This window comes from Vulpes vulpes, chromosome 4, assembly GCF_048418805.1.
Source record: "Vulpes vulpes isolate BD-2025 chromosome 4, VulVul3, whole genome shotgun sequence".
NCBI lineage: Eukaryota > Metazoa > Chordata > Mammalia > Carnivora > Canidae > Vulpes > Vulpes vulpes.
In genome coordinates, this window is record NC_132783.1 from 55,422,381 (window position 1) to 55,437,956 (window position 15,576).

A 15,576-nucleotide genomic window follows, 5' to 3' on the forward strand; every position below is an offset into this window, starting at 1 on the left:
AGTCTCATAAAGCAACAGGAAGCCTGAACTATTTATCTTATAAGACAGTACGTGTTTATAAACTTCTATACCTAAATAATTAATATGCCCCAGCTAGCTGGGAGAATTGGAAGACTTATATCAACTGAGAATTTCCACCTACCAACCATAGCACATATCATAAAATGATCTGGTTTGAGAGATAATTCTATCCATGCTAAGTTGAAAGTACCCTAAATAAACCTTTCTTTAAAAAAATACAGTAGGAGGGGAGCCCAATCCCACAGGTTTGTATGGAAAATCCAAAGGAAGGCTGTCCAAAGCCATGGTACCAGAATGTCTGGGTTCTCTCAATACGACTGCCTTGGTTTTTAATTGTGACTGAGAGAAAGTGAAGTCTGTGCCATGAAATAATAACTTGTTAAATCAGTTTTTGATTTGATTTGGTGCATTTTAAGTAGCCTAAAATTTCGTATTCATAAGCAATTTTGGCAATTAGGACAAAGAAGCAAATATAGTATCTCAGTAACTAACATTATGTCATTCATTTCACTATGAGCATGAGGTATGGGAGAAAGAAGGTAAGCTTGTTTATGCTGACCTATAACATATGCTTGACCAGGGTCTTCAAAGGATGATGAGTCTGATTCATGTTTCTTCCTTTCAGGACTTCTATTTAAACTTGCAACAGACTTTGAACTAAAGAGGGAAAAGGAAGGTAGGAGGGGGATGTATCAATGTAAAAAAATATGGCGAAAGTAATGAAACGTCAAAACAAAAACAAATGTATGAAATGTTGAATTTACAAATACGTAGTTGGGTAGTTATGTTCTTACTTATTAAGTTTTGTGAATCCTGCCCAAGATTCTGTCTCAGATCTTGCCATCTGGTGTAATGGTTTTCCTACCAACTTCGCCATGGTTTGTGGTGGGGATTCCATGTTAACAATGGCATTTTTCCGATGAGGATAAAGAGAGGCCTGACTGAGATCGTGGTATGATTTACTCATCCCTCTAGGCTTTTCCTCCCAGGAAGTTTTGTCACTCTTCTCTTTTGCATTGTTTTGCAATGGCTGGTAAAGCGACAGCTCTGAGCAGGATAGCCTCTTCAGAATCTCAGCGTGAACTGACAGAGGTCGAACGGCAAGTTTGTTCAGGGTGCTGCTGGCCAGACTGCCAGTGCTGATTGCTCGTCCCATATTAAATCCTCTAACGGACTCTGCTTGCAGATTCAGGCTCCTAAACGAGGCTCTCTCTACAAGGAAACAGGATGGCTTTACACGATGGAAACACTGCAGTACCTTTATGAGAAGAGTTATTTCAATAAATAAAACACAGCATGCAGTTTTTAATTGTTTTAATTGCTACCGTAAGTAGTAGCTTTCCAAGGGTGGCAATCCAGGATTTGAAAAAGGAATTTAGAAGGTCCTGGTTTTCAAACCATCTCTCCATCCTTGTAGCTTTCTCACAGCCAGGGCCTGGTAAGCATTTCCTACTTCATCTAATGAACCTTGAGCATTTCATAATGTTTGGGCTTCAGGCTTGCTGACTCCAGATTCCCAATTATGGGATTCAGTTAAAAATGAAAACAACATTTGACATAGAAATTTCAACCCCAGTACTGTCTCTGCTCAAATACCTGCAAGCCAAGGATGAGGAGAGGGAACGATGGAGCCTGGATAGGCCAACATGAAAAAGAAGCTATGCAGAGGAGAGTTTTGCCCAGAGAAAAAGTTCTTGATCATTATATTTTTTAAAACCCATGCCAGATTGTGATGGTTGTGCAACTCTGTGAATATACTAAAAAACACTGAATTGTATTCTTTCAGTGGGTGAATTGTAGAGCATGGAAATTATGTCTCAATAAAACTATAACCAAAAAGAAAAAAAAAATTTACAGAGAATTATTTTTTTTGTTATTTCATAACTATGCCAATCTCACCTTCCCACTTGGTTGACTTTTCATGATTTAACTGAGGCACAGGGGCCATGGGAGAATCAAATATTACTTGCCTTCTTTCATTTTTTTGGTTTCTGTTAATAAACGTGATCAAGGAGCTGGAGTTCTCTTTATGCTTAAATTCCTTTCACTCTTAAATACACATCCAAAGTCTTTTAGAGGCTAAATTATAGATACTCTATGACAAGTGCTTGGTTATTCTATTTTGTGAGAGCCAATGTCATGTCAGTATTTGAGCATCTGAGGCTATTAACAAAAGCACTGTATCACAGAATTTTAGCATCAAAATCCTTTCCTGTAAATAAAGTGCCAAGAGCACAATTTCAAATGATTTAGTTCATGCATTAGTAATCCACATTACAAGGTACCCCCAGTTTGGTGCCTTCATGGAAAGTTGCATATTATAGGCAATACAGCTTGATCGCTATGTAAAATAGCTCCAAAAACTTCCTTTTAAAAAGAAAATATCAAATGTTGCTGACTTAGATTTTTATATCCTGCTTCATTTATCTTCTAATTCCTAGGAAGATTAATAATTAATATTTCACCTCAGGCATAAAGAGCTAGGAAAACACTGAATATTTTTAATATGCATCAGAATGAAGTTTAAATAAACATGTTTCATTGCCAACAGGATAATTCAATGTTCTTTCCCTGAGGCAGAAGTGGACACCAAATTAAAACATGAGAATAAAAATAAGTTATTGGTTTAATCTTTAGCTTAAAATATAGTTTTACTGGTGCAGATAACGCGATTTCTATTTTTTTGCTTTAAGAGTAGACTGTCATCAAAGATGCAAAACTGAGTCTTACACAGATTCAACTACCAGGAAATGCCTTTACACCTAACAGCTTTTTTCACCCTTACGGAAAATTATACCAAACTTTGGTAGAAAAAGGAAGACTGCTTTGAAAACATATCAAAGATTATGCTAGTCAAATCCATTCACAGCCTAGTCCTGCATATATTCATTGGATGGGAGCAAAAACCATCCATTTATCTGGTCTGTCCTTCATCCCTTTCACCTGGAAGGGACTCCAATATGGACTGCTACAATGGGAAAGGATATTAGAATGAGCCTACATCATAATACTAATGTTTCACATTTGAACTCAAAGTTCTACTAATTCCATATGGAGTCTGCAATCCACAATACTGAATCTCTGCTTGTTATCATTCAGTCCCTTGTACTATTTAGTATTTCCTTATATTATCAACTTAACTGTTATGCTCTTTTGAAGAGAGGGACTTCATTTATTTACTGTTATTCTATAGCACCCAGCATCATATCTTACAAGTAGTAGGTGCTCAATAAATGATTATTAATCTTCATTTCATTCTATGCAAATTAGTTCTTTGAAAACTAATCAAATAGAAATGAAGACATCAGGGTTCCAGCCTCATTTGACCTCTATGAGGTTAGGGGAGTCACTATGCTCTGAACCTGTTTTCTCTCCAGTAAAATTTGAGATTTAAAGGCCTCTAGGGTTCTAGCACCAACATTCTATGATGCTAAAGAAGCAATATACATTTGTTAGCCCATCAACCTCCTACAGATACCATCAGTTATTTTCACTTGTCTGGCACAGATAGTTAAGTAGGCAGGTAGTTACTTCTAAGCCATCTTAAACAAAAAATTTCTTTAAAGGCTTAACAAAATCTAGGAAAAGATGTAGATAGATAATACTGTCTTAAAGTGCTTTCACATATGAGTTCAAGGATACAGAACTGTTGTGTTCCTTGGTGCAAACCTTGAGATACATAGGACATTCTGACTTCATGGATGAGGAAGATGGGACTCCAAGAAATCAGTTATCTTCCTAATGGGTCACTATACTACTACTACTTATATTAGTGGTAGTAGTGGTAAAACAATGATGATAATGATAACAATAATGATTTTATTCAATATTTACTCTGTGCAAGGCACCCTTAAGGTGCTTACATGTATGAATTCATTTCATGTTTACAACCTCATGATGTAGGTATTATCATTATGATAATCATTTTACAGATGGGGAACTAAGGAGAGAATTTAAGTGCCTGCCCAAAGTTTCAGGGCTTTTAAATAATAATAATAATAATAATAATAATAATAATAATAATAATAATAATGCAAGGTTTGGACCCCGGCAGTCTGGTTCCATAGTTCATGCTCTTAACTATTAAACTATTTTGTTCTTCAGTCTAAGAAATGTTGAGGATGAAAGGCTGGCTTCATAGTTTTGTCTTCTGATTTTTTTCATTATAGCACATTACACCACATCTGAATGATGTAACCTCCAATTGTTCAATTTTGGTTTGTTATTGAACAGAGTATCAGTCCAAACAGGAATATTGATAGCTCTAATAAGTTTGATATCTCATTGCACTTTTAAAATATGTAAAAGCATACAGTTTTTTAGCAGAGCAAAGTAGGGAAAGAAAAGGAATAATGAAATTACTTTGCAGCAGTAGTAACCATATTTTGGCATTCCTAAAAATCATTTCTGAAGAAAGACTGTTAAAATGCAGAACTCAAAGATGGTGATTCATCAAGTTTCAGGTAGGTTTCTGGAATCTTCATTTTTAGTAAGCATTACACCCCTACCATCTTGACTTTGAAAAGCTGAGAAACATCTACTCACAGGCTGCCATCACCTCAGTGTGATTCTATGGGGATACATTTTTCGTAAGATTTCAGGATGTGAGAATGTTCAAATACAGAATTCATAGGACTCTGCTATACAAGGTCATCAGTGCTATTCCATTACATTTAAAAATCTAATTCTTCAGAGTATTTCACAGAAGTCTATAAGAATTTATTATGCAGAACCAGATATTGTATAACTTTAATCTCTACATGTGGTCTTATAGAGTAACCTTTAAATATTTCAGTTCTGATGGAGGTATTTTGTTCAGAGCTGAATTAGTTTCTTCAGCTGGTTCCTTTTCAAAAGGAACTGAACCTCTCTCCTGACCACTTATAGTGAGTGTAGGGGTTATTCATCTTAGTCTCTGAAGAGGGACACACTTAAATAAAACTAACAGGTGGGAAATCTGCCACTCCTAAACTGTTACAGTATGTGACTTCATTGTCCTGGATGCATACTCCCTCTGCCACCTGCCTTGTGTCTCATGTTTTTTCCCTTACCTAGAAAGCCCTTCCATTTATCTTCAACCTACTTAGTTATTTTTGTCCTTCAAATTCCAGTTCAAGTGCCATCACTGGAGTATTCTAGTTTCTGATCTCCCTCTTTTCTTACATGTAGATAGTGTAGTTTGTATGATATAATCTGTTACTAAAACCTTGGCCCTCTCATGTGTATTATTGTTTCCTATATGTTGGTCTTACCTCCCCAAATAGTATGTAACGTTCTATGGGTAGAGACTATGACCCAAATATCATATTTACATCAGTGAACCTAATGGTTAGCACAAAATAGACCTTTCAACAGGTACTCCTTGACTGATGTGGGGTGCTGTTTTCAAAAGAACAAAAAATTAAAATTTTGGCTTCATTTGTGGCACCTTTATAAAGTTAACTTAGTCATTTAACATCTATATCTTGTAACTTTCATCCTAAACATGGAAATTCTTTTAAGCTTTGTGGCAAAAATGAAGCTCATACCCTGAACATCTGACACAATTTGTTTCTTCTTACCAATATCTTGGGCATCTTGGTTGCTCTGTCTTGCTCTCATCTGCAGCTGGAACTTATGCTGGGAAGAGCAGAGGTGTAGCAGGTACTGGCACACCTTACTGTTGTCTGTCTGGAAGGCATGTTTTATTCCATCTGATGTATTTTGCAATGTGATTTTCTTTTTCTACAATATTAATCAGGGGTGATAATAATTAGGATGTTTTCCTACCACTTTATTACAGGACTAAATTCTGCAAACAATAAATAATAAGTACAGATATTATTTTTATTTCACATTAGGCATGAGTATTCCTTGACCTGCACCTAAAGAATATAGAAAAATAGAACTCTGTTATTATTACAGATTCTGCAAATAAATGAAATTAATGTCATTTATCACTTTCAGAAATTGTAGCCTAAATCAGATAGTATATCTGTTATCAAGGAAAAAATTTCTTTTAATGAGATTATTGATATTTTGAGTTTACTGCAATGTTTACAAACACCAAAACTGTTCGAAAAAGACATTACAAAAATATGTTCTTCATGGATGAGAAAATGAAATTCAACAAAAATTGATTTATTAATATGTAAGAGCTGTGATTCTGCCAAGAAAAATCTTGCTGGCCTGAAGGCTGGGATGGAAATTGTGAAAAGTTAAAAGAATATGTGGAAATAGAGAGGCACCGGATAACATGGCTGCTGGGATGCGAGATAGAACAGTACTTAGAGAAAGAGTGTTTCTTGCATTTAAGTTCAGGGGAAATACCAATTAATATTATCTCTTGTATGTTTCTTGAAAAATAAACATCTCTTACATAAGAGGGCAACCTTTGTAGTGGGGCTTGTAGATGATCTGTAAGTCTGAAAAGACTAGCATTCAGCATGCCAGGGATCTAATGTCTCTAGAGAATTGCTTAAGTCCAATTAGATTTTACTCTAGCTCTTGGCTGCTTCTACTGTGCAAATTATTCCCTGTACTCACAACACTTGTCTTCAAATGCAGAAATAGGCACAGAAAAGTGAAATTTGGTAATGCCCACAAATGACACAGTAATAGAATATTACTCAAACTTCAATCATGCAGTGCCTTCTTAATAACTTCTGGTCTTGTTTATTTATGAATTTTTAAAATGACTTTGCTTACTTATATAAGTTCACTTAAGCTTTGTATCACAGCTATAAACAGAAAACCAGTAGCACTTGCCAAAAATAGAATTCAGCTATTAAAAATAGGTAATCAGGGGCACCTGGTTGGCTCAGTTAAGCATCTGCCTTCAGCTCAGGTCATGATCTCAGGACCCTGGGATGAAGTCTCACATTGGGCTCCTTGCTCAGCAGGGTATCTGCTTCTCCCTCTCTCTTTGCCCCTGCCCCAGCTGCCTGCTTGTGCTCTCTCTTTCTATCTCAAATAAATAAATAAAACCTTTGAAATATATATGTAATCAATTCAATAAAAACAAAATAAGAGTGGCACCTGGGTGGCTCAGTTAAGCATCTGCCTTCAACTCAGGTCATAATACCGGGGTCCTGGGATTGAGCCCTGGATTGGGCTCCCTACTCTAGGTAGAGCCTGCTTCTCTCTTGCCCTCTGCCTTCCACTCCCCCTGCTTGTGCTCTCTCTCTCTCTTTCTCAAAAATAAAAATATTTTTTAAAAATGAAAAAAAAACAAAACCAAAATAAGGTTATTAAATTCTAGCTGGATGTGTTACCAGTGAAATCTCTGGGACCCTGTTCTCTCTTTGTTAATAAAAGGAAACCAGCAAGTATTTAAGAGGAGTTAAAGACTCAGTAGCACCAAACTAGGATCTTGATGATCAGTAGTATGCATATTACTGATTCAAATAATTGGGGAATTTTTTTTCCTAACAAACATAACCACTGTCAAGAAATGCCCTACGGTACTGTTTTCCACAGTTGTAAAGCTGTACAGGTTTGAAACAAATTATAAGTATAATTGATTCTAAGTGTTTACTGACAGATTGGACAAGACATGTGCCCAAGGGAATTCAACTGTGAGGGATGAGAAAGGCGAAGGAGGGGGACTTTTTCCATTTCTCCAGAGGCTAGTGGGAAAAAAAAAAAAAAAAGAAGGGTTAAAAAGAGCTCTGTGTAGAAGGAACATCAGGATAAACAAGTTCTGTCAAACACAGGAAGTCTGCGTGGGAATGTGGTCTATCCTTTATTACTGGAGATCTTTAAAACTGAGCTAGTCGCAGCCAGTTCTATATATATGGCAGGGCTGGTGTGATAGCTTAGCAAACAAAAGAGAGCTGAATGTTAGACAATTTATTTGATTTGTTGCCTTTTCTAAACTGGTCCAAATTAGATTTGTATTTAATTCATCTAAGGTTTCCTCCAGATACTTGCCCTGCCAGTATTTCCATTGGGGAAGGTAAATGATACCCAGGTAATTTCCTGGTCTTGACAGTCTTGGGAAGATGAGGCTGTCTGGGCTTTCCCAAGAGAACATGTTATCATCTGGTAATCTTAGTGGTACCTCTGGGTTTCACAGGAAACCAACTAACCATCAAATCTAGAACTGATTTCAAAGGTCTTAGGTTGAAAATTAACCAGAGTAAGTTGGGACCCTGACATTGGTATCCTTATAAACAATGTTTTAGTGAGACCATATTTCAACCCAAATATGAATTAGATATGACAGTAGTCCCTGAATACCATCAGGAAAACAAATAAATATCTTAACACATTTTTTTTTTCACCTCTGGGGTTTCCCAATTGCATTTCAATGTTCAGACTACTTTCAAAATCAAAATATGCCTTTACAGCTCACCATCTTTCATAAACATGATATTCTAAAACTTTCTCTCTATATGGAGTATATACTAAAACTTAAAACTGCAGAAAGTTCTGGGACATTAAAATTTTTTTATTTTATAAAACCCAATAAATCTCTGGACTGCTAAAATTCAAATATAGTTGCTGTGAGGGGCCCATTATTGAGCTAGACAAAATTTACTAGGGTTAAAATAATTATTTTAAAAAATATATTAGAGGCGTTTCTCCATGTGAGAAGTTAGTATCCTAGAATAAGTTCTGAATTAATAGAAAGTCAACTTGGTTGTAATTTAACTAAAGTTAATTGAGCATGTAACTGGCTAGGAATGTATACTATTCTTTAAAAAAAAAATCACTTCCTGAGAAAATTAAAACTAAATAAAAGTCTCAATGATACTTCCTACAACTAAGAAGAGTTAAGTAGTAGTAAAATGTACCAGCCTTACTGAATAGAAAGTTTTAAAGTTTACTTAAGGAAAATCGATTAATATATTATAATTGAAATTGACAACACATTTTAAAATATAATGAAAAGGGGTTTAAATGGACATACGGAAAAAGAAATCTTCTTGGTTTCCCTCCATGGAAAGCGAAGGACCAGTGTGCGAACTCCATTGTGAACCTCAAACACAAGGACACCTTTAGAATAGACTCCAAGCAATATACCAGTTTGCGACTTTTTCTCAGGGTGCACTCGATGAAAATGAACTCCATACTCCGTCAGTCTTTGGCAGACCTGTTGGAACAATATCACATCATAGCAATGCACCTTGATAAAAGGTAACATAAAGGTAGAGAAGTTGTACCACTGTAGTTTGATATGGAAAGGATAGTCTTTTCAACAAATGGTGCTGAAACAGATGGATATTCACAGGCAAGAAAATGAATCTTGATCCTTACTTTCTTGTCTGAGTTCACGTAGTTGGTTGAAACAAGAATTCAAATCAAAGCTGACTATAAAATCCCAAGCAAATTCTTACCACTACATTAATTTGCTTTCTACCTTTATTAATAAAAATATAACTTAATATTTATGTCCAACAAGTATAAAAATGTAATTATTAAGGGAAAACACAATTACGTAATTGAACATCCTTAAACACCGACTCAATTTAAATAAAACAAACCAGTTTGGTTTTCTTAGTAAAATCCTAGATTAAAGGTGATGTGTGTCGGTGAGTGCAACCCCTTCATAGACACTTGTAGGGCTGAGAAACTTGGCTCCCTTCAATATGGAGCAGCAAATGGAAGGCATACTATTACGTACTAGGTAGCTGAAGCAGGGGAATGTTCTGAAAGTTTCTCTTCTCAACAGAATATACTTGCTATTCTTAATGGAAGTTAACACAATACTATCTTTCTTGATCATAATAAATGCACCATTTATCTGAGGTCTCAAAGAAAGCTGGTGGCAGAACTGGAACCATAAAACCATTTTTTTTCTGATCCCCTTCCATTATGCGAATTAGTCAGCACTGGTAAAACACCATTTTTAGAGGATGTAATTGAATTTTAAGCCTTTAAAAAAAAACAAAGCAAAATAATTCTAGAATCCATATGAACTCCCCTCTTACAGCTAGTCAGTCAAAAAATTCAGTTGTTACTTCTTTACAATGGATCTTGATACATTTATAATGTATCTTGAGTATGGAACAGAATAAAGCAGAGAATCCATGGGCATACAGGTATGAGTTCAAATCAGTTTTGACCCACACACCAGCCACTGATGTTGGGATTATTACATTTCCTCCTTGAGCTTCAGTCCTTTCCTTCACAAAATGATTAAAATACAATGGTTTTAGTCCGGTAATGCACTGTATCAATTATTGGCGCTTGAGCTTTTAGATACATATGTCCTCCAACATTTGTTGCTTACTTTGAAAAAAATACAAACTTTATCATTTGTAATCTTGCATGCTTACCTTTAAAAATTCTAACTCTGTCTCTTTTTCAGAAGCTCCCACATAGGTATTATGCAATTTTGGTAACTCTTCTTTCACATAGGATAAATCAAGTTTCTCCATCACTCTGGGAGGCAAATAATGCTCCAGTCTAAAATAAGACACACCATGAACCTAGAAAACAGAATGTTTTTATAAGCAATACTGTTTGCCCTCTTCCTTCTATCTTAAAAATCCCGCCTCAACCAAGAGGTAGGTAAAACACTTCTATTTAGACCTCTCCCCAAGGAGTGAGTTTTAGAGGAAATGTATCAGTCTTTCATTCAATGAGGTAATGTGACTGAGCTGATTAGCAAACTTAAAGAGAGACAACGAGGGCCAAATGTCACTATGGTTAGTTAATGTTGTGAAGGTTGCTACTCCAGCGGCACTGACTCTTGCCCTTGCTTCCTCTTAGATTCACTTTTTTCAGGAAATTTGGCCTCAAACATCTGTTCACTGTACAGTGAGCTTTGCTAGGTTCTCAGCCCATCACTGCATGGATCCATGTGGAAGGCAGAAGACCCCTTTGATCCAGATCTGGCTGATAGCCCTTGTGCCTAATATCTATTAATTAGGATTGGGAGAAAGAGGGGTAAATGCTAGATATTGTGTAACTATGAAACAGGAAATTTTACACAGAAAAAAAAAAAAGAAAGCTATACTGTACGATTTTATATACCAATGTACGTGGGGAACCTGGTCACTTTGAGGTACCAAACTAGCCTCAAAAATCTCCAGATCTGGGGTGCCTGGGTCACACGGTTGAGCATCTGACTCTTTGTTTCACCTCAGGTCATGATGTCAGGGTCGTGGGACCAGAGCCCTGTGTCAGGCTCTGTGCTCAGCACAGAGTCTACTTAAGATTCTCTCTCCCTCTCCCTCTGTCCCTCCTGCTTTGCTCTCTAAAATAAACAAATAAATAAATCTTTAAAAACAACAACAATAACAACTCTAAATCTAAATAGCAAACACATCAACCAGGTTCAGTTTTCACTTATGCTAAGGATAAAAATATCAAGATAAAAGAATTCCTGGAGAAAAAACTAAATCCTACCTCTGGTTGATAATCTCCATATTCAGCCTGGAGAGCCAAGGATGCCAGTAATAAAGAAGTCTCATCATCACAGTGCATCCTCTCCTCCAAGATGTCCTTTCGCAGCTGAAGATAATACTGATGACAGGTCAGGGTATGTCTAGAAAAATAAATGCACATGCTAAACATCTAGGCTTTATCTTGAATCCAGGGTGAGTCTTATTATTGGCATATAAACTGAGTTCCCAAGATGGTTTATATTAAGCTTTTAAGGCACAAAAATTTAATAAGCTATGTTGAAAGAAATATTTCTTTTATGATAGAGATGACATTTTCATTGATCAAAATTAAATAATTCAGTACCAGTAAACTAAAGGGTCAAAAGACCAGAAGCCAAAAGAGAAAAATAGAAACTCTTTTGTACTCACTGTATTAGACTAACGTCATCCATGAAAAATTTAATTCGGAAAAACAAAGTAAAATTAACGGTGGCTTTGCTCTTTTTCTTTGGTTCTTCCTTCCATCCCTCTGGGGCCACTTTGGTTAATTTTAAATCAGGATCAACAAAGAAATATTCATTATCTAAAACAGAATGAGAAAACATCCAGATAAAATAAAAATACTTCAATGTTTTCTTCTGATTCCTTTTTTTTTTTTTTTGTCAGACTTACACAAAATAGTCTCACACAAGAATAAAACAAGATTGTCAAAAAGTATGGCAAGGAACTCTGAGGCAACTGCAGACAGATGGGGGAAATATGATATGGTTGAGTCTTCTATAGGCTGAGGGCTCTAAGGCAGACAGAATTGGATTAACTCTACCACATTATTTACTATCAGTGACACTGAATAAATTCTTTAACTTTTCTAGACATCAATTTTCTTGTCTGTAGAATTAGGGTAGTACTAATTGCTGCCTTACTGTATTATTGTAGGGATCAAATGACCTAATGCATATAAAACATTTGGTAAAGCACATGGCATATGGTAAGCATTCAGTAAATATAGCTATTATTTATTATTATTGAGCTTCCAACTGAAAGCTAGGAGGAACAATACTCATTTTATTTTGTAATTCCATCTAATTATTATTGACTCTTTCCAAATAAAAGATTATTCAATAAAATCTAACTTATCCAGAATGTTCAAGAAATCAGATCTACTATAAATAGAAATTCTAATTATTCATGTGAATGGTATTACCTGATTAGTCTAAAATTTTAACTAGTAAAGTGACAGAACATTAGTAGGCACTAATTGAATGTTTATTGGATGACTTGACAAAGTGAATTATAGTTTTTAAGAAATAAGAATTCAATAAACTAAATTGAAGGAAACATTTCTTTTGTGCAAAGAAGACATTATCCTGATATTGTAGGGTTTTAGGGTAATTTGATCCTCAGTTGCAATGTACGGTACTCTGTTGTCTAAAGCTAAGTTAAATTTTGAGGTAAACAGGAATTTGAAATATTGAAGAGTAATTTATAAGTATAATAATTTATTATAGTCCATCTTTAAAGCAATAAGAACCTTTGGAAATTCTAATTGTTAAATAGGAGTGATTTCTATAGAAGCTATGTTCTGAGACCACTGGGGATGTAACAAAGTTCATGTAAAGCTTAAAAAATACATTAAAAGACTTTTTGAAGTCACAAAGTGAAAACATTTAAAAAAAGACTGTATGCTTTTAGGACAATAGGCTAAAGAAGTTGATGTAGAGATTCAGAAATAGGATCCTGCTATATATTCAAATTCAGATTAGCGGGATACTATTTTCTAGAGTACATAGGTAGGCAATTGATACACATAATGGTTCCTGAAATATAGTAACTAGAATCCACTTTAGTATAGTGACAGCTAAAGAAAAATCTTCATAGTCAGGTATAGAAGATACTAAAAGACACAGCTATTAAAACAATGAACCTAATTAGGAGAAGGGGTTCCTAATTCCTACTTCTCAATGCTGACATGTTCATGGAGTTAACATTTCCCAAAACAAGTTGGGCAATAACAGGTATAGAAGTCAGCTTGTTGCCAAGTTTCCATATTGCACCCTGAGCTTAAAATATCTTGGTACCTTTGAGGGTAGCTAAAGCAAACAAATGATGTTCCACTAAGCCAATGTGGGCCACAACCATATCAAACACATCTTTACAAATAGTTTTGGTATCACAAGTCAGTTCCAGTCTCTGCCCACTCAGAAGCATTATGTTTACTTTTCTTCGGTTATCTTCATTTTTCCCTTTCTTGGCCTACAATTGAAAAAAAATGAATGACACTTATTAAAGTAAACATTATAAGAATTTTAACTGTTTTTTTAAAAAAAGTCATTACTGAAATTATTTTCTAAGAATGACACAAATTGGTTTTATTACTTACAAGGATAGACCGTGGCAAATCCAAAGATATAAATGGTTCAATTGTCATCTTCACAAACTCAGGGCCAAAGAAATTCTGCAAATCACAGAAGTAGAATCAATAGATTTTACCCTTTAATCTAGGTCTTTCCATAAAAGGCAAATAATATAATAATAATAAATTACATGTAAAGCCACAATAGAACTAGGTGATCTGAAACAAATGTAGGAACTCTCAATAGAGAAGTATAGATTTTACAAAGAACAGGAATGGGATATGCCTTGTGCCAAATGTGAACAAAAGTTCTTCCTCAGTTTCATGTTCCACCAGCGATGTCAAATGTAAAGCCTTGCTTCATACTATTTTACAAATTTTTCATTTTGTGGCCTTCAGATAAACTCAAACTCTCAAAAAAAAAAAAAAGAAACAACATAGTAGTCTTAATTACTGAAGTAATACTGAGTTATGAAGCTCATACTAAGGATTTGGTTTAGTACTGCCAAGGCGTGAAGTGATTGAACACAATCTCATTTTGTTTTAGGGAGTGATATTTGTGTCCTAAAATAAATCATAGTTAAAGGAGGTCTACTTTGTAATTACAAAATATACATATCCATTCATAATCATGTTCTTGGAACCCTGTGACACTGTGTCTTTTTTTTTTTTTTTTTTTTTTTTTTTTCTAAATAGTGGCAGCTAGGGATACTATAGGTATTAGTCTTTGGTCCCCATTACTGCCTCAGTGAGAAAATGTTATCTCAGCAGATGAGGGAGACCAGGTGCTGGGGAAAGTGTATCTATGGCTTCTTCTTCTTCTTTTTTAAATTAATTTATTTTTTCATGAGAGACACAGAGAGAGGCAGAGACATAGGCAGAGGGAGAAGCAGGCTCCCTGTGGGGAGCCCGATGCGGAACTGATCCCAGGACCCTGGGATCATGACCTGAGCCAAAGGCAGATGCTCAACCACTGAGCCACCTGGGTGCACCAACAACTGTGGCTTCTTAATCTGCTCTTTCCCTGCACCTTTTGTATATCCAAAAGTTTCTGCCAAGAGTGGAGAACTGGATGAGGAAATAACTTAAAATAAGTTAGACTCCAGGTGGGAGCAGGATTCAGAATAGACTGAAAGATTATGTCCAAATGCGCAAAAAGTAAAATGAAAGGGCTAATCCTGGGACCAAAGGCAGGTGGTGTGTTATGTGTGTGTATGTATGTGTGTGTGCTCAAGTGCACAAGTGAGAGCATATGCACTAATGTGCATGCATGTGTTTGCACTCATGGAGGCTACTGGAGTCTTATTTTTGTTGATTTCTTCTTTGGTTGCTTGATGTGGGAATTCTATCCAATTAGCCAAGCATGGAACATGTTTGAGATACCATGTAAGTAAAACTTTAACATTAAGGGCTTGTTAATACTTAACAAACCAGTGGGACACATTTTAAATGAGAACAGAAAGAGAGCAGAAGAAATGGTCAGCCATGGGAAATATGGAATCTAATATAAATCAACTAAGGCAACAGTATAAACAAGTCAAAATACGTCCTCACCAAAAGTAACATAAAAAAGTTAGACATTTATGTTTTAGCAAAGAACATTAATTAAATGGTATAATTGTTCCTTCAAATACTAGCACTGTTTTTTAGCACCAAAAACATACTTTTCCTGCTCTTTTCAGAAAAAACATGTGGTCCTTTAATGACCACTGGTTCACATTCTGTGGTCACTGATTAGTATGCCTTTGATAAAGAGATGTTTGTTTTTGAAATAGCCAGAACTGCTTAAAAGGGAACACAGGTTGTTAGTGAGACAGCACGTGAGAGTAGCGTACTGTAAAGGTACAGAATACCACTTAGGAATCTCTAATGAGCCACATTCTGCAT

At 35.5% G+C, this 15,576-nt stretch overlaps 1 protein-coding gene across 25 annotated transcripts in view; it reads right to left on the bottom strand.

The window, feature by feature from the left end:
* The window catches only part of PTPN13 (protein tyrosine phosphatase non-receptor type 13), a 210,309-nt gene that overhangs the window by 58,993 nt on the left and 135,740 nt on the right, over window positions 1–15,576 (bottom strand). For 18 of the 25 annotated variants that reach the window (XM_025998135.2, XM_072755686.1, XM_072755685.1 and 15 more), the window contains 9 exons: window positions 13,717–13,791; window positions 13,415–13,589; window positions 11,766–11,919; window positions 11,359–11,497; window positions 10,284–10,436; window positions 8,915–9,097; window positions 5,583–5,745; window positions 816–1,233; window positions 581–678 (listed from right to left, as the gene is read on the bottom strand). In XM_025998135.2, coding sequence (XP_025853920.2) covers window positions 581–678; window positions 816–1,233; window positions 5,583–5,745; window positions 8,915–9,097; window positions 10,284–10,436; window positions 11,359–11,497; window positions 11,766–11,919; window positions 13,415–13,589; window positions 13,717–13,791 — 1,558 coding nt within the window. The remainder of the gene's footprint in view (window positions 1–580; window positions 679–815; window positions 1,234–5,582; window positions 5,746–8,914; window positions 9,098–10,283; window positions 10,437–11,358; window positions 11,498–11,765; window positions 11,920–13,414; window positions 13,590–13,716; window positions 13,792–15,576) is intronic. The other 7 variants (XM_072755696.1, XM_072755695.1, XM_072755694.1 and 4 more) reach the window with 1 other exon arrangement.